Source organism: Furipterus horrens, unplaced genomic scaffold (genome assembly GCF_987537825.1).
Source record: "Furipterus horrens unplaced genomic scaffold, mFurHor1.1.pri manual_scaffold_4, whole genome shotgun sequence".
Classification (NCBI taxonomy): Eukaryota; Metazoa; Chordata; class Mammalia; order Chiroptera; family Furipteridae; genus Furipterus; species Furipterus horrens.
This window is the reverse complement of record NW_028327174.1, coordinates 182,830,394-182,854,880: the sequence shown is the minus strand read 5'-3', so window position 1 is coordinate 182,854,880 and position 24,487 is coordinate 182,830,394. Positions and strand designations below refer to the sequence as shown.

General features: G+C 37.5%; 1 protein-coding gene across 1 annotated transcript in view; it reads right to left on the bottom strand.

Annotated features, from left to right (window-relative positions):
- RAD23B (RAD23 nucleotide excision repair protein B) overlaps nucleotides 1–24,487 on the bottom strand; it is a 47,249-nt gene that overhangs the window by 9,539 nt on the left and 13,223 nt on the right. Inside the window, exons 2-6 of the mRNA XM_090274524.1 lie at nucleotides 21,419–21,500; nucleotides 18,455–18,534; nucleotides 15,104–15,372; nucleotides 10,595–10,650; nucleotides 3,637–3,764 (exon numbers count right to left, since the gene is read on the bottom strand). Coding sequence (XP_090130650.1) covers nucleotides 3,637–3,764; nucleotides 10,595–10,650; nucleotides 15,104–15,372; nucleotides 18,455–18,534; nucleotides 21,419–21,500 — 615 coding nt within the window. The remainder of the gene's footprint in view (nucleotides 1–3,636; nucleotides 3,765–10,594; nucleotides 10,651–15,103; nucleotides 15,373–18,454; nucleotides 18,535–21,418; nucleotides 21,501–24,487) is intronic.

The window sequence follows — 24,487 nt, the reverse complement described above, 5'->3', positions numbered from 1 at the left end:
ATGTCTCAATTTGATCGCTATCAACTTTAACTGCTCTACTCGACCATGGAGCATCATCTAGCAAAAAAACTCCAGCAAACCACTTTTGACACGTTCCATCAGTCACAGCACTTTCTCCATACACTGCACAAATCTTTTTAATTTATGTTTTTACCTTTCTTGAAACAATAAATCAAAACATGCCAAAAATATTGCTTATTTGTTTCCATCTTCAATATTAAAATGGCTACACAAAAATTCACCAATTTTGATAAGTATTTTTTAAAAAGGCATGCTGTATGACAGCTGTCACAATACAATCTAACAAAATTGTTTCAAATGAATTTAAAGACAATGAAGCGCTACTAGAGTCATCATTAGAAAAAAACCAGAACAAATCTTTTGGCCAACCCAACACAAGGCAACACTGCTCAATACAACTTCCAATGATGACGGGAATAACTCTATAGCTCTGCTGTCCAATAAAATCCTCATGAGTCACATGTAGCTACAAAGATCTTGAAATGTTACTTAGAAACTAAAATTTTAACTTACTTTTCATTTAATTAGAAGAGCTACTTGTACAACAGCTACCTTACCAGACAGTATAGATCTAAGGTATAAATGGATTTTGTAATTTAGAAAAAAATGCATTTGTAACTCTAGCAATAAGATCATACAAAGAAAGGTCTGGATGCACACATGGCACTTGTGAAATAAAAGGTCTAACGGAGATGGAGCAGATGATGACGGTGACCAGGAAAGAAGGATCACCTCTACTGATCCATGGTTCTGAGGAAGTGCCATTCAAAAAGCATCACATATTAAAAATTAACACTGATTATTCAAAACTTACAAAAATAGGCATAAAAGAAACAAATAATTATTTGGGTGATGCTTCTTCTAAGGTGGTAGCATTTACCTTCTGAAATCACTATAACTTAAAACTGTATTAAGACTTGAAACACCCTATTTTGATGCAAATGATTTACAGAACCTCTCATACACAACTTTGGTAAATGTTTACATTTCCCAATAATCAAAAACCAAAATTGTAAACATATAATCAAGGCCTCTGCAAAGTATTTAAATGTCAAATCACTATGCTATAATCCTGAAACTAATATATGTAAACTGTAATTGAAAAATAAATTTAAAAAAAAATTAAAGATAATGAATGGCTTGCCTGCATTCGATGTCACTTTCAGTCACTGAAAACAACAAATGCTTTTGAGCAAGTTTACCAATTCAAACCCTTAGACAAGAAGTCATTAAGTGCTAACAAACTAAACAGACTGAGGGTCCAAAGCGTCTCTCAAGTTATCGAACAGGCTTGTTAAACTAAAAAGTTAATCACCATTATTACAGATCTACCTCAAATTCTCACAGATTGTGTATTCAGCCTTTTATTAGATCAGTATCTCTTCTTTCCATCAATGTACGCTCAATTACACAGGTCTCAAAAACTAGTAACAATTAAGTTGTCTATGAAGGAACTAATATTAATGACCCACGGAGATGGACACAGGGTGGGGACTGACTGTGGGAGAGGGGGAGGTGGGCGGGGCAGAGGAGAGCAAGGGGGGAAAAATGGGACAACTGTAACAGAACAATAAAAAAATGTTTCATGAGCCCGTCTCTAACTTTTCACTTGTAGTTGATGCTAAACAGTAGTAGCAACTTTGAGAACAGTGATTCATTATTTTTATGCCTTGAATTTTCAAATCTATTAGATCAAAATATCTGATTTTATTAAACTGATGCAGAATTCCAAATCAGGAAAAAAACTGATGTCATTCTATATAAAGAAAGGCAATATTGTAATAGAATATGTCGGGTAGTGGAAGGGTAAGAGGGAGGAGTAACCACGAATAGATCCACAGTGGTTATAAATCCAGTATGATGCCTCAATTCCAAACAAATTGATAAAATAAACTGCCAGCGTATTAAAGACTCTCCTCAAGGGGACAATGAAAAAGAGCATTCAAGCTCTGGCTAGTGTGACTCAGTGGATTGGAACATTGTCCTGTAGACTAAAAGGTCGCAGGATCAATCCCCAGTCGGGGTACCTCTGAGAAGGCAACCAATACATCTCTCTTTTCCTCCCTCTCTCTCCCACTCCACAGAAAATTAAAATATGCTAAGAACAGGTTTGGTGAATCTCACATGCAAACGAGTATGCAAATAACTGGTGGAGGCAGAGGAGTTATTCACTCATGACTATGACTCTCCTGAAACTACTATCTGAAAAGAAGTTTCTAATAAAGTACAACATGAAAACAAAGGAATGGGTTGAACTGTGGACTGTATTTCCCAAAAAGTTAGGATCATGGATGATATTTAGGGCAATTTAGGTTTTGATAATACAGTAGTACTCTATATTGCGGTTCACTTATCAAAGCTTCACTGTATCACAGGATTTTTAAAAATATTATATTTAATTATTTATCATGGATTTTTCGCTATATTGCGGGATTCTGCGGTACTGTATACGTATGTTTAAGAGTGTAGAATATGTTTAAGAACATAAGTAGTGTTTATAAAAGTGTGGAAAATGTTAATAAGGGAGTGGGAAAGGTTAATAAGGGACTGGGAACAGTTTATAAGTATGTGGGAAGGGTTTATAAAGCCTTAAAATATATGTAAATACTAAAAGGTAAGGTTCCTACTTCATGGATTTTCACCTATTGCGGGGGTGTCTAGAACGTAATACCTGTGATGAGGGAATACTGTACTTCAAAACACCACAAGAATAGAATAAAGTGTAAGAATAAAAAAATATTAACCTAACATTATGCCAAAATTCTATGCTATTATTTTAGCCCAATGCTACATTTATAAAACTCATAGGCATTTACTGTCATAAAATACTAAGGCTATTTTTAGTCCATGCCCACAACAATCTATTTCTCAAAAACCTTATGCTAGTAAAAAACAGTAACTTATTCAAAATCCCCTCAGCTGCTACCAATCATAAACAAGTGAACAATTCAAATATCAATGGAACCAGACAAATAATATCATACGTCAAATTAAATACATAATACTATCAGGTAACAATGAATGGATGGGAAGATGTTGAATTAAAAATCTATGATCTAAAACTTTTCCGAATCTCTTGTGAAAATCTGGCATCAACTTGTCCAGATAAACCAGATTATCTGAATTTTTTAAGTGAAATCTCCCAATTCTTTATAATCAATTAACTACAAAAATTCAGAGTATAAGTAAAATAAAATTTGGGTTGGGGTTCTAACTTGAAACATTTCCTCTAAATATATTCGAAATCATGTTGGCAGTCAAAAATGTTAGTTAAGATTACATGGAAAAAAACCCCGCCCTTACCCCCTAACACACAGCTATCAGTCTTTGAGGATGACATTACTGGGGTAGAAGGATATACTTCAAAAGGAGAGCTAACTTTACAACTCAAGTTAGTCATGTGTTTGTTTAGTAACTAAAAACTATATCACAATCATTTAGGACAGGTGATTTTATAAACACAAAATGTTAACATACTAAGAAAATGAAAGCATTATGTAAATTATCTAGCATATATTATTCGTCTACCGTCAATTGTTACTATTTCCTTAAACTCTTTGTTTCTTTGGGATATCGGTCTTAAAAGTAGAATGAAGAAAGTAAAATGTGTCTCACCATTAAGAGATACTCCACTGCTCTGTCAGGGTTGTTGAAACTGGCTCTCAGGGCGGCAATTACTTGCTCTCGTTCATAGCCCATTGACATGATCTCAGTGACCATATTTTCATAAGACTGACCTGTCACTACAAAATGGTGGGAGCAGCAGTGGGAGGAGGGAAAAGAAAGGGAACATTTAATGATTAAACATTCTCCACACACTTGAATGTACACGATGTTTCAGGCACTAAAGAGCTAGGAATACAAAGATGAATAACAGTATAAACCATAACATATATGTGGGTAGGTAGAATAATGCTCCCCTCATCCCTGCCAATCCCTGGAACCTACAAATATGTTAGCTTACCTGGCAAAAAGGGATTAAAGTTGCTAATCAGCTAAAATAGGACAATTATCCTGGATTACCTGAGTGGGCCCAATGGAATCACAAGGGCCCTTTAAAGTAGGAGGGAAACAAATTAAGAGGGTCAGAGAAACAGATGTAAGGAAACGAGGACAAAGGCACGGTCGGAAGTGCTTTGATAAAGATGGGGGAAGGGGCCAAGGAGTGTGGGCAGTCCCCTAGAAGCTGGAAAAGAACCTGGAACAAATCCTCCCCTAGAGCCTCCAGAAAAGAATGAATGCAGCCCTGACTTTAGCCCAGGGATTTGGTCCCTCAATATTTGTCCAGTGAGCCCTGTCAGACTTCTAACCTATAGTCTGTAAGGTAATAAATCTGTGTTGTTTTATACTGGTAAGTTTGTGGTAACTTATTATAGTAGCAATAGAAAACTAATATAGGATATTTAACAAGTACAATAAAAATATCAGGTACAAATGTAGCACAAATGTAAGATGGGTGTAGAAGGTCAGGGATGGCAACCTGGAAGGAAAGACAGATGAAATGACTCAATAACAAGAGGAGCATTTCAAGCAATCAACTCTGCCATAACAAGTTGTTTTTCCTTTGACACCTTTTATTATCAAAGCAGAGGGGAAAGGAGGTTAAAAGCTGTAAAGTTAAAATTTCACATACCACACAAAGCTGGCACAATGACCCAAGCACGCTAAGCCACTTTTACCCCACTTAAGCCATCTTTTCTTCCATTTGTGTACTGGGTGCCATTCCCTTTCTTGTCTCCTCAAAGAACCGGGCCTTTTAGTTATTCTCTTTTGTCCATTTCCCACCCTTCCTTCTCCACTTAATTATTCTGATCAGCAGGTAACTATGTCCTTGAATGTCATCCTAAGAAAAAAAACATGCCTCCCTTAACCGCATCCCAATTCCTCTTTCAAGCACTGGTCCATCTGTCTGCTCTCGTCAACGAACAGCCACAGATGTCTGCGTGCTGTGTCCATTTCCTCACATTCCACTCACTCCTAAAACCAAGACCGATACATGACTCTGGATCTCTGGAGTCTCCCCTCAAATGTATCACCCCATTATATGCCATTTCTTCTTTTTTAATTCTCACCCAAAGAAATTTTTTAATAATGATTTTAGGGGGAGAGAGAGAGAAACATCGACTGGTTGCCTCCCATTTGCACCCCAACCAGGGATCAGACCTACAACCTAGGTATGTGCCCTGACCAGGAATTGAACCCGCAACCTTTTGGTGTACATGACAATGCTCCAACCAACCGAGCCGCACAGCCAGGGCTCTGCCATCTCCATTTCAATAAATGGCACCAATATCTAATCCCAGTACCTGAACCAGAAAACCCTGGTGATTTCAATTCCCTTTCCCCTGCTTCCACATCTAACATATTAGTGTGTCTGGTAGGTCCCAGCTCTAACTTACAACGCAAACCCATCCAGTTCTCTCTATTCCCACTGCCTTCACTTAAGACCAGTCCAGAATAACTGCTGGTCTGGATTACAACCTGCTTCCTTCTCTTCTGTCCCCAAGCCTACAATCCATTCTTCAGCTAGTTGCCAAAGTAAGCCTTTAAAAAAGAAAACCTCATCTCATTTCAGGTTCCCAACTCTCAACAATTCTCCATACTCCGATCTTCTCCAGTTTATTTTGCAAGTCATCCCTCCTCCTGCCCCAGACCCTTTACGCACACCAGGCCTCTTTGGTGGCCAGTTCCTTTACACACTACATTCTCAATTTAAATGTTACAGTCTCAGTGAAGTACTAGCTATCAAGTGCCTTCTGTTTTTCTTTATGAAAGCCATTAGTTTTTGAATTATTGTTTATCATGATTTGCAATATATTTTACATTTCTCTCCCACCCATCTGAACGTAGGTCCAAGGGACTATATTACTTTGCATCACTATTTCCCTGACACCTAGATGATACTCATCAGTTGAATGATCTTTTTTCCCTGAAGATTTTAAAATAAAGGTATGTAATAGCTATGAAAATACAGTTTAAAAAACTAATTATCCCTAAGTAAATTTGGCATTTGAGTTTGTTTAGGGTAATGACTTTCCCTTTCCCATGCCATAAAAAAACTTGTTAATATATTTCTACTGTTTAAATTACCCAATGATATAATGCTGGTACAAAGCCACTGAAGTGCCAATACACTTTCAGTAATCTAGTTTCAAGACACAGAAATAAGCATCCATAAAAAGCAAAATTAAGAATGGTTAAGTATCAGAACTACACTATTTTAACAGAGTGTTTCTCATTTAATTCTTACAATAACTCTGTGAGAAAGGTTTATTTTTCTTTCCTTTTAAAGAGGGGCTGAGGCTTAGAGAGAATCTGATCATGGTATCAATGGCTGGTAAATCATGGTGCAGAAACACAAACAGAGGCTGTCAGACTCCAGAGCCCCACACCTCATCAATACAGTATGGCTCCTGAAATTATGCTTCCTAATTAATCAAGTCATTAAAAAAATAAAAAAGAAATGCCTATAATCAGTCTGTTTTTTAGATTTTATTTATTTATTTAATTTATTTTTAGAGACAAGAAGGGAGGGAGAAAGGGAGAGAAAATCGATATATGAGAGACACATCAGTCGGCTGAGAAACATCCATGCACGAGAGATACATTGATCAGTTGCCTCTCACATGCCCCCAAACGGGGACCTGGTCCATGTCCCAGGCATGTGCCCTGACCAGGAATCGAACTGGCGGCCTTTTGGTTCGCAGGCCAGTGCTCAATCTACTGAGTCACAACAGTGAGGGCACTTTTCAGATCTTTAAAGTACAAAGAATACTTGGGACAATGGACGAAGCAAGACAGCGCTAAAGAAATTATAGAAGTAGTGACGAAGAATCTTATTATGTCACAAGAGTGACTGGAACTTATCTTTTAGGTCACCTAGGAGCTATGAAATGAACTGACAATGGCCTCATTAGATTTACCTTCTAGAAGGTCGACTATACCAGAAAACAGACTCGTTAAAAGCAGGTAATTTAAGAGTCGTCGTCGGCAGCCGTCCGTCTCGAGACGATGGTGTAGCTTCTTATGAGTCTATCTGCACCGCCGAGAATGGCTGTGCAGTCCGACTCGGGAGTGACACGGTATCTGTCTCCTCCCGTGTTGAATCGACATCTTGCGATGACGCTGAAGCTACAGAGCCTGGGCAGGGTAATATGGAGGGTCTGCTGTTGCCCATGCAGTAGACCCCCCCTCTCTTCGCAGCTGAAGGGTCCAAGGGAAAGACGGAGTCAATACAGCTTGGGTTCAGGTGCGCCGCAGGAGTTGCCGGTGTTGACTACAACGTCAAACCGCCTTAGGGACTCCGGCTCCGGATTTTCTGTCGGGGTTTACTCCCTTAGCCTTTCCCCTGAAGAGGTATGCCGCAAGGCAGCGGAGGTTTTTTGGAGTCAGAGTTTTCCTTCTCTGATGTACCCTGACTGGAAGATCGAACCAGCGACACTTAGCTCGCAGGCCGACGCTCAATCCACTGAGCTAAACCAGCCAGGGCTAATTTAAGAGTATGAGTGAGGTAAGAACATAAACTAAGGGAATAAAATGGCAGTAGATACAAACGAGACTTTGGGAAGGAGAAGCAACAGAACTCCTGGGCTCACTAGGCCAAGAGAGGCAGAGGGTCAAGGATGATGCCAGTGTTTTAGCTGAGCATGAATAATGATAAAAGCAAGCATAGGAATAAAGAAGAAGAATCAGATGGGGGAATAACAGGTAAGTCACCTGGAAGCTAAAGAGTTTGTGGAGGTTACGGGTTTTCCAGTTGGCAGTTTAAAGAATGAGCCTGAGAGCTCCTAGGGAGATGTGTACCAGTACATGGGAATTCTACTGGATTGGCCAAAAAGTCCGTTGTTTTTTTCCGTAAAATAAAAGATACATCTTTCATTTTCACCAATAACTTTACTGATCTGGATATTTTAAGTATGTTGGCTTTCTCTTGCTACTGATTTCTAGTGGGTAGAGGCCAGGGATGCTGTTAAACATCTTCCAATGTATAAGACAGCTCTACAACAAATAATTACTTGGCCGAAATGTCAATAGTACCAAGAAACTTTGCAAACCACTTTGACACGTTCAATCAGTCACAGCACCTTCTCCATACACTGCACTGTTTTTGCATTTCAGTTGCATTTTTACCTTTCTTGAAATAATCAAGCATAATACGCCAAAAATGTTGCGTATTTTCTTCCATCTTCAACATTAAAAAACAATGGCTGCACAAAAATTCATCAATGTTGGTAATTTTTATTTTTTTAAAATGCACACTAATATGACAGCTATCAAAGTACAATCTAACAACATTGTTTGGAATGAAGTTAAACACAACTAAGAACTACTACAGTCATCATACAGAAAAAGTGTAACAAACTTTTTGGCCAACCCAACATATAGTATATGTTATATCTGCCATTCCCATAGTTTAAATTCTGAACTAAGCCTAGAGCAGAATCATAAAAGGAAAAAACCCAAAAAACAAACCAACATATATTTAAGGTCTGGGTAAAATAAAAAGAATAAACTAGAAAGCCTGAGAAGAAATAGTTAGAGGTACAGATCAAGAAAAGTGGTACCACAGAAGCAAAAAAAAGGCAAGTTTAAAGAAGCAGGGTATCAACATCAAGACTCATAAATGAAAGATTAAAGAGTAACGGGACCCTAAGACCGTCAAGTTGAGAATGGCTGTTCAGGGAGATAAAGGATGCAAAGGTAAGATATCACCATCAGCAGCTGGAGCTGTGGACGCCTGGGCTCCTGCTCGGCAGCGTCACTGCATTTCTACTGAAGCAGAAGCGGTGACAGCAAGAGCCTTCAGCAGCATCAGGGGCAAGTTCCAGCAGGTTCCAGCTCTGATGCTACAGAGCACTTTACTGATACCTGAGTAATCTCCTTTGGCCCTTCCAGTACCTCTGCAACAATTTCCTAAGATTAAGCCTTTCTCTGTTTGAAATACAGTGATTTCTGTTTTCCTGACAGGACACTAATAATCACTTGGTAGCAGGGTAATATCAGAAAACAGTCCTTCTAAGATGTGAATGTGGGTTTGGTACATCCAGGTGATTTTAGGTTGATTATTTGAACTATTCTGCTATGGGCAACCAGTGTGCCATTTTCAATTGTAATAAGGGTATCATAGAATTCAAGTCCAATCAGGTCAGAGGGCCAAGCCCAGACCTTATGAGGTGCTATTGCTGTTGTAACCTTGCTGCTGTGGCAGCTAAGCAAGGAATCCAGAAGCCTGTATTCCCTCCCACTGTTCCCAGTCATCTATTCCTCCACCATTTCCAGTAGTATAGAGAGTACCAAATGGCAGGAATGGGGGTGTGAGCCAGCCGACTAATAATTAGCAGGCATAGCAGGAACGGCACCAAAGATGTTACAATGGAAAAACAGGGGAAAAAACAAAACTGATTTTGACAGACTAAGTATGGAGGGAAGGTGGAAAGACATTATTCGATGGGTAAAATTAAAAGTTGGGATAAAAAGGCATTTCATGGCAAACAAAATACAAAGAACAAGATGTAGATGGAAACCTAGAAGGCTACAAATTGAAATAAAGGCTGGAGGTAAATAAAGATGAAGTGTGAGACAGATTTAGCAACATTTTATACCCATTTCAAAGACATTTTATAATAAACCTGTACACAGATCAAACTTTAAGATCTCTTTTAAAATTCACATTTTGGAAATAAAAATTATTTGCTTTAAGGAAAGGAGTATCCTTTACTCTAAGAGTACAATTTAATGGATTCAATGTATACTCCCAACAACAAAGGACTCAGAATGTATTGTGCTAAGTACTGATAAAATAGGTCGAACAGAGAAAGACAAATACCATATGATTTCACTTATATGTGAAATCTATAAAAAAAACAAAACAAATGAACAAGGAAGACAGAAACAAACTCATAGATACAGAGAACAAACTGACAGTTGCCAGATGGGATGGGGATTGGAGGGCTGGGTCAAAAAAATGAAGCAATTAAGAGGCACAAATTGGTAATTACCAAATAGTTACAGGGAGATGAGGCACAGCTTAGGGAAAATAGTCAATAATATTGTAATAAATATAGGTGGTGCTAGGCGATACAAAACTTATTGGGGGGACCACTTCGCAAATTACACCTGAAACTAATATAATGTTGAATGTCAACTGTAATTGAAAATTAAAAAAAAAAAATTGCAAAGAAAAAGATTCAATGTATAAAACATTAACTTACAAAGTTTTTAGTAACATTAATTATCTAAATCATTTAGCAGCTTGATTATAAATAACCATGAAAGCAAACACATTATGCCCTGACCAGTGTGTGGCTCAGCTGATTGGGCATCATCCCACAAAGCAAAAGGTCACTGGTTTGATTCCTGGTCAGGGCACATGCCTGCGTTGTGGATTCAGTCCTAGGCTGATGTTTCTCTCACATCGTTATCTCTCCCTCAGCCTCTCCTTCTCCTCCCCTCTAAAAATAAATTTTAAAAAATTTTTAAAGGAAAAGAAAACACACATTATCATGATCTAGAGAAATAAAACTTAAACCTCTTCCCTATCTCTTATAAGGTTATTTACAATGTAGATACTTACCAAGTGCACTTGTTGCATCTTCAAAAAGGTTTGACCGAGAAGAATCTCCTGATGTACTGTAAAAGTTTTTTAGAAAATCATATCAGAAAGTATATAAAATTGATACTGAAGTTTAGTAACTGGTACTCTCCTTTGTGGGAGCACACCTTTACCATCTCCATCCTCTTCCCTCAGAGACGTTCCTCCTAAATTCTAAGGGACCCCACAAGACTTGCAACCAGGGGAGCAACAGGCGGCAGCAGCTCGTCCCAGGCTAACCCCGTGAGCCTGCCTCCAAGGCCCCCTTTCCTCTGACTTTCCACGGAGCTGACAGTAGCCCTGCCTTTGTTCACTCCTTTCCTATAATGTTTCTAGAGTCAAAGCGGCCCTGCCTAGGCTCTCCCCTGTTGCTTCTCCTGTCTTAAACCCTTCCTTGTTTCATTGTTCCCAGCTGTAAAAAAAAAAAGGTTTTGTAGCTGTCTAATTTCTAAAGATATGCTTTGATTTTAATTAAACATAAACATCTGGCTATAGTATTTAAATAGTCTTCTAAATTAAACCTTCAAAGCTTTATTCATAACATTTATGGCTTGAGGAAAAACTTTCAATCTTAGTACTTATTCTGTGCTGCAAATCCATCATTTTAAATGTTCAGAATAAAAAATAACATCTCACAGAAAGCTTACTATCTAAGGAACACAACATCTATTTCCCTGAAAGAATCTACATGAGAAGTTAAATAATCTGTAAGTCCAGTCACAGGAGAAATGCCAAAAGCAGTGCATGATAAACAGCACATGTAGAAACTGCATTAGGCTTGAAAGGCTGGGGAAGTCTTCACACAGTGGAATTTCAGTAAGATCTCGTAGGTGAGATGGATCACAAAAACTTGGATAAATCCAGCTGTAATTGAAACTCAACCAGTTTAAAGGGACTAACACAGTACACTTTAGTTCTGAGGAAACACTGTAGCACAACGAAAGCAAGGGAAATACTTAGGTTTGAATTCATGAACTATTTTCGAAGGCTCAGTTTTTTCATCAACACAGTGAGGTCAACAATAGTATCCACGTATCCTGAGATGGTATGTGTAGGGTTACTGCTGGTAAAGTGCTTGGCAAAGTGCCTGACACCATAATATCCAATCTGATTATTATAATCCCTTGGTATGATTTTTAAAGTATCTTCATTAACTAGATAGTAAAACTAATGTGTGGAAAGCAAAACCTCAAAAAGAAATATATATTGGAAACTAATTCTCCTGCCCAAGACCCCTGGCCCAGAGACAACCACTACCACCAGTTTCTATACAATGACTGCTTGGGTCCTCTTTTGTGTGTTTTATTTAACTTAACAATTATTCCATGTCAGCACAAACACAACTGCCTCAAGTTTTTCCAACAGATGCACAATACTCCATTTAATTGACCAAATCAAGCTCTTCTTAAGGAATTTTTACTTTGGTTGCCAAGACTTAAATTCTTCCTATAGTCAAATTTACTAATCGTTCCCTTTCTATGACTTTTTGGTTAAGATTATTTCAGTGGTCTCCAATTATATCTTTATCTTAGATTAGGTCCCAATATGTATTTTGGTTTGCTTCTAGACTACTGTATCTCTAGTAAGAGCCACTCTATAAACTGTTGTAACTATTACCAAGTATAGTACTTCTATCTGGGGGGATTAGTCACCTTGATTACTGTTCTTTCACAGAATAATTTGTGCTACTTTTGCACATTGCCTTAAAATTCCTTTTTAAACATCACAGCCAAGCCTGAGATGTCATTTAATCACCACTCCGCATTCCCGGTTTCGCCTCCCCATTTCTTCCCGCCTGTCAGCAGAGGAAACCACACCTCCCTGCCTGCCCCGCTGCTCCAGGTTTTCTGCATGTGAATATGCACACCCACAGAATATGCAATGCTGATTGTGGTTTTTGTTTGGTTTACGGTTATTACCTATATTGCTTTGCAATCTGTTCTTCACACTTGATAACAAAGCCCCGAAACCACGTTCATTTACTACTCATATATAAGGCCTACTTTTAACTGGCCTGTGGTACTGGATATCAGGGCTTCCCAAACTTTAGGAAGCCTAAGATTCACCAGGAGAGCCTGTTAATATACAGATTTCTGGGACCCACCCGCAGATAATATTGATTTAAAGGTCTGAAGTGGAGCCTAAGAATTACTTCAAACAAACTTCCAATGATGCTGATGCTGTCTACTGCCTGCCATACTTGGAATAGCACTGTTCTTTCCTATGAGTAAGTCACAGGTCAAGTCAGTCCCTTACCTTACTAATGGATATTTAGGTTGGTTACAATTCGTCCTTGATTACAAACAATACAGTTCTTGTGCACAAGTGCAGGTTCTTGAAGTCAGCTATCAACCTTAGAAAATGAACTAAGAGTGGCATTTGCACTGCAATAGTTTTTAAAGAACAAAACTGACCTTAGAAACAAATCCCTCATAATAAAATGCCAGGCCAAGTGATGATGGCAAACTTTCTTATACCCTCAAATTCATATCAGAATATTTCCTGATAATTATCTCACTAACTTCTGTGGCTTACAGGGCACTAAATATTTTACGGCACAGATAAAGGGACTACGGCACAGCTACGTAGCTTGTTTTCTGAGCTCCTTTCAGCCTCCCCTTCCTGTGTTAGCCTTCTCTGTGGTGTATAATTTTAAGAAATAAGAGTCAATAGTTGGTGCAAAAAGCCCAACTAAGTAAACAACTCCAGGGTCTGCTCTTCTGGATCACTGATCATCAACTCATTTATGCAACCTCTGGAGATCTGAAAAAGTAATCCTGATTCTTAGAATAGGTGGATAAAACGATATCCCCAGGAATAAACAAAGAGTAGTGATACTGAAGACATCTGAATGGACAGTATTAGTATTAGCACATTAAAATGTATTGGTCAATTCTGAAATAACACTGGGTTTATTAAGGAGCTTAAAGCATTTAAGAAAGTAAGATACAGTGTACCAACTCAAGACATGCTTAATTATATTTACAATGTTTAAATGGTTTGGGAAACTAATTTGTTAAATTTTAAGTTCTCTCCCATACACAGAACTGGCCAACAGTCTTTTGATATAATAGCTTAGCCTGACTTTGGATTGTCTCCCACCAGGTAAGTGTTGAATATCAAGTTAGGCACTGGTGTCCCAGCATGCCTAAAGCGAAGTGCCGCAGGCAGGCATAGGGAAAATATTTTATTCCCTGAGCCTGATTCTTAGGGAATCAACTGCTTGGGAACAGGCCCCAAGAGAGCAATGAACCAGGGGACTCAAACACCTCCAAACATGGCTTGATTAAGTCAGACATGGAGACTGCACTTAAAAGGCAGAACACTGAAAAATCATGACTAAATTCCTCCTGATAATTATACTCATCATAAACATCCTTCCATGTTAGTAAATGTTTCCAACTGCTGCAGTTTTCCACTGTGTCTGGTTCTGATTTCAAGGACTCCAGCTATTGCCGCTGAGGTTCTGCGATGCACTCAAGTCACAAATTACAAACAACAGTTCTAAAGACAGTGCACACTGGACATAATACAACTCATGCTCTCATATAAAGTCGGCATTCCCTTGAACAATTTGCAGCCAAGAGAACTGGAGCATTTGCTCTGGTTATTTTATTTATTATTGGGGGGAAAATCTTTGTCATAAACTACTCAATTTCATAACCGCCAACTTGCCACAAGAAATTACTTCTTGCTTCCCAAATATCCAAGCACCTTTTCTTTTGCTCTAAAGATCTACAGAGGCAAGAACTTAAATTTCTATACTAGTTCCCAAAGATAAAATAGTGCAAAGTTGAAGCCATCCCTATGTTGAACAAAAGGTGATGGGTGAAATATTCACAATAGCTGATATTTACTCAGTACTTACTGTGTGCCATGTGTTATTTCACAGCTCTTACACTCGTTTCTTTTAATCCATATAACAACCATGAAACAGGCCCTATTGTCATTTATGTTTTATAGATGAGGAAAAACTCCAAAGATGTTAATTACTTCTTTAAGGTTAAGAGCTAACAAATGTCAGACCCAAACACAATGCTTTGCAGCAACTGGAAATATTTATTGACATGGAAGGAAGCTCATCATATCATATGACAATGATAAGAAAGAGTACAGATCAAATATAAATGATGATTGCAGGGAGGGGCAATGTCAAGTTATTTATAATATGTTGAGCTACAATATATTGTAATTTTAGCACTGTTCTTTTTGGTCATTTAATTTCTACACAAAATAAATAATGACTTGATATTTTTTTCCCCCTTTCCCTCTAGGGAAGAAAAAAAATGCAAAGCATACAAATCTGGATTATAGAAACTTAAAAAACAGACAAAAGTATACTGTATTCACCAGAGTTCAAAGGTTAGAAAAAGTTTAATACAGGATATAGAAAGTTAATTTGATCAAAACAATAATCAAAATAAATACATTCATGAAATTCTTATTATGAATATATTTTAGATATAATTTTTTCTAGAATACAGTTCCTACCTGTCAGTTGATGTCGGGCTAGTAGCCACTGGTGTTTCTGCTGGCTTTTCTGCAGGGTTCTCCTGTTTTGTCACACTAGCAGGTGCAGGTTCAGAAGATGCTGTCGTTGATGCTGGAGTGATAGATGCAGGTGTGGGAGTGGGAGCCAAAGCAGGGGCGGGGGTTGGGGCCTGAGCCACAGCTGGTGCTGTGGAAGAACTAATTGTGGTAGTGGTGGCAGGATTTGATTGCTGAGTTGTTGTTGGTGTTGGTGTTGACACTGCTTTGGGCTAAACATAGTAAAAAGCAAAATAATGAATTAAGATAAAATACATCATTACCCGATCTCTAATTAGACTGCACTGTTATAGGATGCTACAAACACAACACTAATAATACAAACTTGTAACATGAAAAAAACTTTGTAAAGTGACATAATACTGTAGTCAATATTAGCACTGGAAATCACTAGTCATGTTACTCTTTCAAAGCTAATGAGAGTATATATATTAACTATCAACTTCAATTAGCTTTAGCCAACAGTTTCAGCCTTCATATCAAGCTAATATGAAAAAAGTATTGAAACTGATAGAACTTTTGAGATATGTAATATAGTTAAAAAGAAAAATAAATGTCAACTAAAGTTAAAATCACATGCTCCATCTGCACGTTCTGAACTAGAAGCAGAGCCACAGAACAAAAAGCAAAACTTATGGGTAAAAACCATACTGTAAGGCCCATTAATGCTCACTACCTATATAGCTCATAACTTTCCTAATGACAAAAGGTAACTGTTTTGATAGAAGATGGGATTAAAATTTAACGTTTTGCTCCAAGTATAAAACAAAACCAAAGAAAGCAAAGAACTGAATTATGGTTTGGTCAGTTTGAGCCAGCAGAGAGTGCAGTAGGAAAGAAGTGGCTGGTGCAAGCTAGGGGGACGGAACTTCAGAAATAGTAGCAGCATTTATTTCCTCTTTCCTCTGTTCTACAGTCTTATATTTAGCTCTGTAACTTTTTCAACTGCCAATTTAATACTCTGCAAATTATTATTTTAAAACCCCAATCTAGACAAAAATGTAATTTAAATGCATTATACCCATTTAATATTTCCCTTAAGATCATTTGTAATCAATATAATATTGTAACATAACCTCAAGGACTATGTTGACAGAAATAGTGACTTAAGCCTCATTCTAGACAGCACGAAACCCACATGGCTTTTTGAAGTTTTGTTGCTTATGTTTTATCTTAATTGCTTTTCCTGTCTCTTCTTTGTAATAAGGTCATTTCTCATTGCTTCCATAATGTCTAATTATAGCAGTCTTCTTCCCCATCTAATAGCTGGCCTCTACTATTAACTTGAAAATAAAGCAACCACCAGTATCATTGGAATCCTATGTAAAATAAGAACAGGTTTGGCCCTGGACAGTGTGGCTCAGTTGGCTGGAGAATCGTCCTGTACACCAAAGGGTTGGGGGTTTGAACCCAGATTGTGGCACATATGAGAGGCAACCAATCATTGCTTCTCCCCCCACCCCACCCCCAAAATCAACAAACATTATCAAGGAGGGGAGGGCTTGGCTCCAAGTAATTATTCTCCAAATGCATTATTAATCTATTCTGAGACCTATCCTGCTAATTCTTAGTTATGCTCTAATATTCAAGGTTAGTAGAATACTCAAGGAAATAAGACCAATAACAAATACATATCCGAATGTGTGGCCACCACATTTTCTATTACATACTATGTATGATAAAATTAGATGAAATAATTAAGTATTATTCAGCCCTAAAAAAGATGGTAATGTTACAACATGGATGAATCTTGAAATAAGTCAGTCATGAAAGGATAAATATTTTATGATTCTACTTACATGAAGTATGTAGAGGTGGGGGGTAGGTGTGGATGGAAAGTTATTGTTTAATGGGTACACTTTCAGTTTGGGAAGATGAAAAAAGTTCTGGAAAACTGATAGTAGTGATGGTTATTTAACAATGTGAATGTACTTAATGACACTACACCATACACTTAAAATTTTTTTCAGCCCTGGCTGGTGTGGCTCATTGAGTTGAACGCTGACATGTGAACCCAAAGGTCACAGGTTCAATTCCCAGTCCGGGCACTTGCCTGGATTGCAGGCTAGGTCCCCAGTCAGGGATGTGCAAGGGGCAACCAATTAAAAAAAAAAAAATCTAATTTTTTTTTCAAGTCCAATTCATGCAAACTGTTACTTTTGCTCCTCAGTACAGAAATATGTAGTACTATGTAATAGTTAAAATTTGTTAAACTCTATTTACTAATGCATATATCAATTATTTTGTAACACTATCACCCATATTTATTCTATTTTTTGTTTTTGATAAATTGGTTTCTAATTTAAAATTATTTTCAGTGCTACAATACTATTCCTTCTTAGATTATGATATTTCAACACTGAAAATAAATGTCATGAGTGCCACGACTTTCCTATGTGTTAATTCATCATTGCATGCTTATTTATTATTAAACAAGTTTAAATAAAACCTCTGAAAGAATCTATATTTATTTCTGCTTTAGAGAAAAACTTTGGCTTTTGTTAACTTAACCCATATAGTTCAGTCCAATAAATCACAAAAATGTTCCTGTTAAAAGCTTCCACATAATAATCATTCCATTATTTTCTCAGCTGCCTTTTCCTTTTTAGTTTCTAAGAACCTATCCCATTAACTTAAGAAATATCACTGAAATTATGAGTCTATTTGCCTTGCCTTTGTTACAAAACCTTGAGGAGTATGTGAGGTATAGAACATAATTTTAGCAAGTCCATTTAAGATACCCTTATTAAAAACTATAGAATAAGAAACATTAATTCGATTTCCAAGAATCACACTTTCTAATAATTATATAATCAGTGATTTTCTTACTCCAGCAAAACCTAACAATTTTTACATGAAATTCTATATATCAATTGTTTTAATTTATTTAAAATTATGTTCAGCCCTTGCTGGTGTGGCTCAGTGGACTGGGCCCCAGCCTGCAAACCAAAGCGTCGCTGGTTTGACTCCTAGTCAGGGCACACGCCTGGGCTGTGGGCCAGGTCCCCAGCTGGGGGGTACTCAAGAGGCTCAACTACACACTGATGTTTCTTCCCCTCTTTCTAAAAAATTAATAAAATCTTTAAAAAAAAAGTTCAAACTACAAATGTCTAAAATTATTAACTAATGGTTGACCCAAGGTCAATCATTAAAACCTTTAAAAACAGTTAAGTGCATGCCACTATGGATGTGCATCAACTCTACTCACTCAAAGGTGTAAGGGCTGGACTTAAGATTCATTATTATTTAAAAACTCACATTCATAAAGATATACAAAGTAAGGCTGAAACTTACTTTTGTCACCATAACCACCACAAAGTTTTTCTCATCGATTTTATATTCTTTTAGAGCAGTATCATCATTGAGGATTTTGCCTAATATATTAAGGGGAAAAAATACATTATTTAAGACACAGCAACCTTTGCTTTACACATCACTGAAGTTAGATCACCAATGTCAATTCTATCAATTAGTACTTTCCCCCCAAAAAAAATATTAATCAATAAGCCAAGATAAGAATAAATATAAATGGAAACACAATTACTTAAAAAGGCATAATCATTTGACTAAGATATCAAACACACATATAACACAGATATCCCAAGCAATTCTTAAAAATTATTACTTAATAAAAGACTTGTTGGTTAAGGAAATATTAACTAGGTCCTAAGAAAGGAAATTATAAAGACAAATAAAATTCAGTACTGAGATTGCCCAAGGATTTGGATTCTCCCTGGGGAATAACCTACAACCCTTTTTCATGAAAAGAAAGAGAAAAGGACAAACTTCCTGATTCCACAAATAACTAGATATCTGGCAAAACAAAAATGTTCCAATGCTATAAAAGTGAGATACTCAATAAGAAGTACTTCAGAAAATGATTTATTAACAGTATACAGAAATAACAAGATGATATAGAGCTGGGAAAAACACAAAGGAGTGAGCAAGACTTCAGTAATGCTGAAGGTCTAATATTAGGTCAAGATTCCTTCAGGTTTCCTTTTCCTGGAACTTAGTGTTCCATTTTTAAAGTTATTGAATGAAAGCTACAGGCATGAAGACTGACAGGAGTAGTAGTGTCTCTACTCTATATGGGACAGAGAAAACAGCAAAACTAGCAATCAGAAATTCTAGTTTTATGTCTGCCACCAACTACTTGCCTCTTTAGGCTTCTGGTTCTTAATTTTGGGGTTAGTTTTTTCTTTAAACCATTTCAGTTAAGAAAATACTACAAAATATCTAGGAAGAGATAAGAATTCATGGGCAATCCAAGACCCACCTTACTGACATATACAATAATGATGCTACATTGATTTTGAAGAATTAAGAAAAGCATCTTCTTCACAAAAGGAGAATATTAAGTCTATTTTTAAAATACATTTTCCTGCCCTAACTGATGTGGCTCAGTGGACTGAGTGCCAGCTAGTGAACTGGGATGGGGTTGGGGGTTCGGGGGTGTTGCAGGTTCGATTCCCAGTCAGGACACATGCCTGGGTTGTGGACCAGGTCCCCAATTGCGGATGCGCAAGAGGCAACGGATTCATGTATCTCTTGCACCTCAATGTTTCTCTCTCTCTGTTTCTCCTTCCCTTCCCTTCTCTCTAAAAAGATAAAATAAAATCTTAAAAAAACCAAACATTTTCCTAGTTACTAGTAAGGCTAGTAATCCAATTTCCTATTAATACCCCATGTTATTTTTTTAATTGGGTTATTCTTTCCATATTATTTCCTAAGAGCTATCTTTGTCATTTATTGTGTCTTTTGACATATAAGGTTTTCTATATTCAGTCAATTTTGGTATTTTATTAAAAAAAGAAAAACTGAAATTTAATTTCACTGAACGGTTCCAAGTACATCAAAATACATAATCAGTATAAATAATGGTTTCATTTCAATTGATTAAAAAAAAAAAAAGACTCATTTGATTAAAAATGCAAAAGCCAGGGCAGTGATAGTCTCCTCAACAAACGATGCTCGGAAAACTGGACAAACACACGCAGAACAATAAAACTGGACCCCTATCCCACACCACTCACAAAAATTAACTAAAAATAAATCAAAGGCTTAAACATCAGACCTGGTACCATAAAACTTCTAGAATTAAACATAGGAAACCTCAATAAATTTAAAAAAAGAAAAAAGAAAAGTAGGGGAGAAGCTCATCAATATTGTCCTTGGCAATAATGTTTTGGTCATGATGCCAAAAGCACAAACAACAAAAGAAAAAATAAACAAATGGAACTACACCAATCTCAAAAGCTTCCGCACAACAGAAGAACAATCAACAAAATGAAAAGGGAACCCTTATACATTGTAGATGGGAATGTAAATTGGTCCAACCATTAAGAAAAACAACTTGGAGGTTAATCAAAAAATTAAAAATAGATCTACCACACAATCCAGCAATTCTACTTATGGGTATATACCCAATGAAAACAGGTTTCAACAAGATATATGTACTCATGTACTCCCATGTTTATCATAGCACTATTCATAATAGCCAAGATATGGAAACAACCCAAACGCCCATCAAAGATGAATGGATAAAAAGATGACACACACAATAGAATATTATTTAGCCACAAGAAAGGAAGATATCCTCCCATTTACAACAGACAACATGGATGAACTTTGAGAACATTATGCTAAGCGAGGTAAGTCAAGACAGAGAAAGACAAATACTGTATGGTATCACTTATGTGTGAAATATAAGAGTTAAACCTGTAAAAAACAGAGTATACGGTGGTTACCAGGGGACTGGTTACCAGGGTGGGGAGGGGCTAAGGTATTGGTATTTAATGGCATAAACTTGTACCCAATAGTGAATAAATAAACCACAGATACAATGCACAGTATGATGAATAGAGACAGACAATAATAGTGTATTACAATTGCATCATGGGATAAATGTGGGTACTTCAACAAACATATCACTATATAAATGTACCTAACACATTGTACACCTTAAACTTACAATGTTATACATCAAACTTATTCAATAAAAATTAACTTAAAAACACAAAAATTCACAAAAGATTAAACAAAACTACCTAAATTATTAGATATATATATATAAAGCAAATGTGAAGAGGGGACTGAATATTAATATATTCAAATGACTGCTTGTTCACTACTTCTACCTGTACGATGTTTCCAACAGTCAATTTGTATACATCACAATTCATAAAATGACAATTTCTAATACTAAAACATCACTGTAATAAAGAGAACAGCACATTCTCAATATTCAATCCATACCTGCATAAATTAATTTCTGACCCGCTACAGGAAAGGCATCTTTCCCCTTTTCAGATTCAATCTTCTCTTTCAGTGCTTTCACCTGTAAGAAAAATAGAGATTTTTTGGGGAAAAAGTTAAACAACAAATGCCAATCCAGAATCTGAATAAATGATGCAAGAAAAAAGTTACATATTAATGCTGCCAAAAACTTAATAACTGTGTCTTCACAATAGTGTATCAAAAGATTCATTATTAGGTAAGATAAGTAAAAACTTTGTATTACCACCATCTGTTATCCATACACAGATTTTTAAAACACTTTACCAGCTGACTTGATAAATCTCACTATAAAGTTTATGGGCTTATTTCCCAGATAAGAAAGTAGAGAAAAGGTCTAAGAAGTAAAATGGGGAGAATGAAGCCAATACAGAGAAGAACCAAGCTGAGACACAGGAGAGACCCATCGGCAATGACACACCGGGATCTAGCCGGGCTAGAGGACGATTCCTGGTATTTTAAGTTACATCACCTGCCTTGTCTGACTTTGTACAGCTGCCACTGGATAATAACAACTGCAAAACCAGACTACTTTGTACTGAGATTTAGACTACAAATAATGTGCACTTGCATTATGGCATGTCATCGTCAAAGCACCTCCATGAGATAAACAGGCCATGGGCTGTTTTCCCCCATTTTTACAGATGAGATACCAGGGCTCAGAGGGGCGCAACGCTTTGTGTAGCCACACAGTTCGCCAGTGGCAGGAGAGAAACAGTAAATCTCATCTATGACTTCAGTTCAGAGCACTTCTCACCCACCTCTGCCCTGCCTCAACTGAGGAGATGTGTCCATCTCTCCTTTAACACCCAACAGGGATGTGTGTTGGAGGGGTGGGGGGGTGTGACTTCAGCTTAAAGTTCCATTTCAAAAAGAAGTGTACATCCCGACATGCCCATTTCTTCTCATTCCAGGAAGCAAAGGGGGACAAGTGGGCACACGCGCACACACACAAGAAAAAAATAAGTAAAATGGTCCCATCTACAATAAAAGTTTAATGTGAAATATTATAAGGCAAATAATTCACTTTAAAAGTGAGTAATGTTTCATTATAATTTCCTAAGGGGGCTTTATAAAGACCAATCAAAAATATAATCTCTGATGGTGGGGCCTAGACATCGTATTTAAAAAAAATCTTTACTACAGTAATTCCAAAGTTCAGCCAAGGCTGAGAATCACAATACTGCTTAAATGATCTTAAACAAGTAGCTCAGTTTCTCTCAGCATCAGCTGCATCAATAAAGTAAGAGGGTCAGGAATACAGATGATCTTTATGGTCTCTTTAAGTCCTAAAATTACATGATAATAGGCTCACGATGAAATCTATCCATCTCTGAAACTAACTGGTCATAAAGTAAGGTGGCATAAGAGATAAAAGGCAAGGAAACATAATGAAACTAGTTTCACTACTTTAAAGGAATAAGAAACAAGGGGAGGGAAATTCCATTTTCTTCAATTTCCCAGAATACTTTTTAAACTGTCTATGTTGATAGTTCTGAGCTTTGAAAATTGTCTGATAGGGATACAAAGAGAGGGTTCATTTGTACAATTAAAGAGCCATGGTATAGTCTTCCAAAATACAAAAAAGACAGTAATGTTTATATGGCTTCAAGTCTTCGGCAGCCGTCCATCTCGAGAGACGATGGTGTAGCTTCTTAAGAGTCTATCTGCACCGCCGAGAATGGCTGTGCAGTCCGACTCGGGAGTGACACGGTATCTGTCTCCTCCCGTGTTGGATCGACATCTTGCGATGACGCTGGAGTGTCCTCTCCAGTGAAGCTGAAGCTACAGAGCCTGGGCAGGGTGATATGGAGGGTCTGCTGTTGCCCATGCAGCAGACCCCCCCTCTCTTCGCAGCTGAAGGGTCCAAGGGAAAGACGGAGTCAATACAGCTTGGCTTCAGGTGCGCCGCAGGAGTTGCCGGTGTTGACTACAACGTCAAACCGCCTTAGGGACTCCGGCTCCGGATTTTCTGTCGGGGTTTACTCCCTTAGCCTTTCCCCTGAAGAGGTATGCCGCAAGGCAGCGGAGGTTTTTTGGAGTCAGACTTTTCCTTCTCTGATGTGCCCTGACTGGAAGATCGAACCAGCGACACTTAGCTCGCAGGCCGACGCTCAATCCACTGAGTCAAACCAGCCAGGGAAAGGCTTCAAGTACTTAAGACACAAAATCACATAATCCTCAAAACTATATGACAAATGGGAGTAGTAGCCACTCAATTTTATAGATGAGGAAACCAAAAGAGGTTAAATATCCTTGCCAAATCACATTGCTACTACACAGTAGCTGAAAAAAACCCAGCTCTTCTGACCCCAAGCTTTGAAGCAGAGTATCTTGCAAATACCATATAAATCCCCCTTGCTACAGTGATCTTCCTGAAATGGGTCAGTAGCATTACTGCTATTCTGATGTTCCCCAGAGCAGAAATTCATCAGAAGTCTCTTGCCCTGGCTGGTGTGGCTCAATGGATTGAGTGTCAGCCATGGAACCAGAGGGGTTTGATTCCCGGTCAAGCACATGCCTGGGTTGTGGGCCAGGTCCCCAGCTGGAGATGTGTGAGAGGCAAGTGGTTCTATATTTCTCTCCCTCTCTTCCCCTGTTTCTAAAAATAAATTAATAAATAAATCTTTTAAAAAAATAAAAAAGGATTCAGCTCAATATTTTCTGTTCCAAATTTCAAAGGTAAAATTAACACAAGTAACAACTTTATTAAAAAGCACTCAGAAAATATGATCTCAACTGTGAATATCAATTCCACGGCAATATCGAATTTAGTACAGTATACTCTTCTTCTACTAAATGGTAAACTCTGTGCCAGGTGTGGTTCAGAATAACAGTACAAGAGTCCACAACTTGTTTAACAACTCTATGGTCTGCTCTGCTTTAACATTTATGTTGCAAGTTCTAACTAGCTATACATTCAGTTAGCACTTCTATAATAACAGAAGAAGATAAGAAATATTGGGTTGGGCAAAAAGTCTGTCATGTTTTTTCCATAAAATAAAACACATTTTCCATTTTCACCAATAA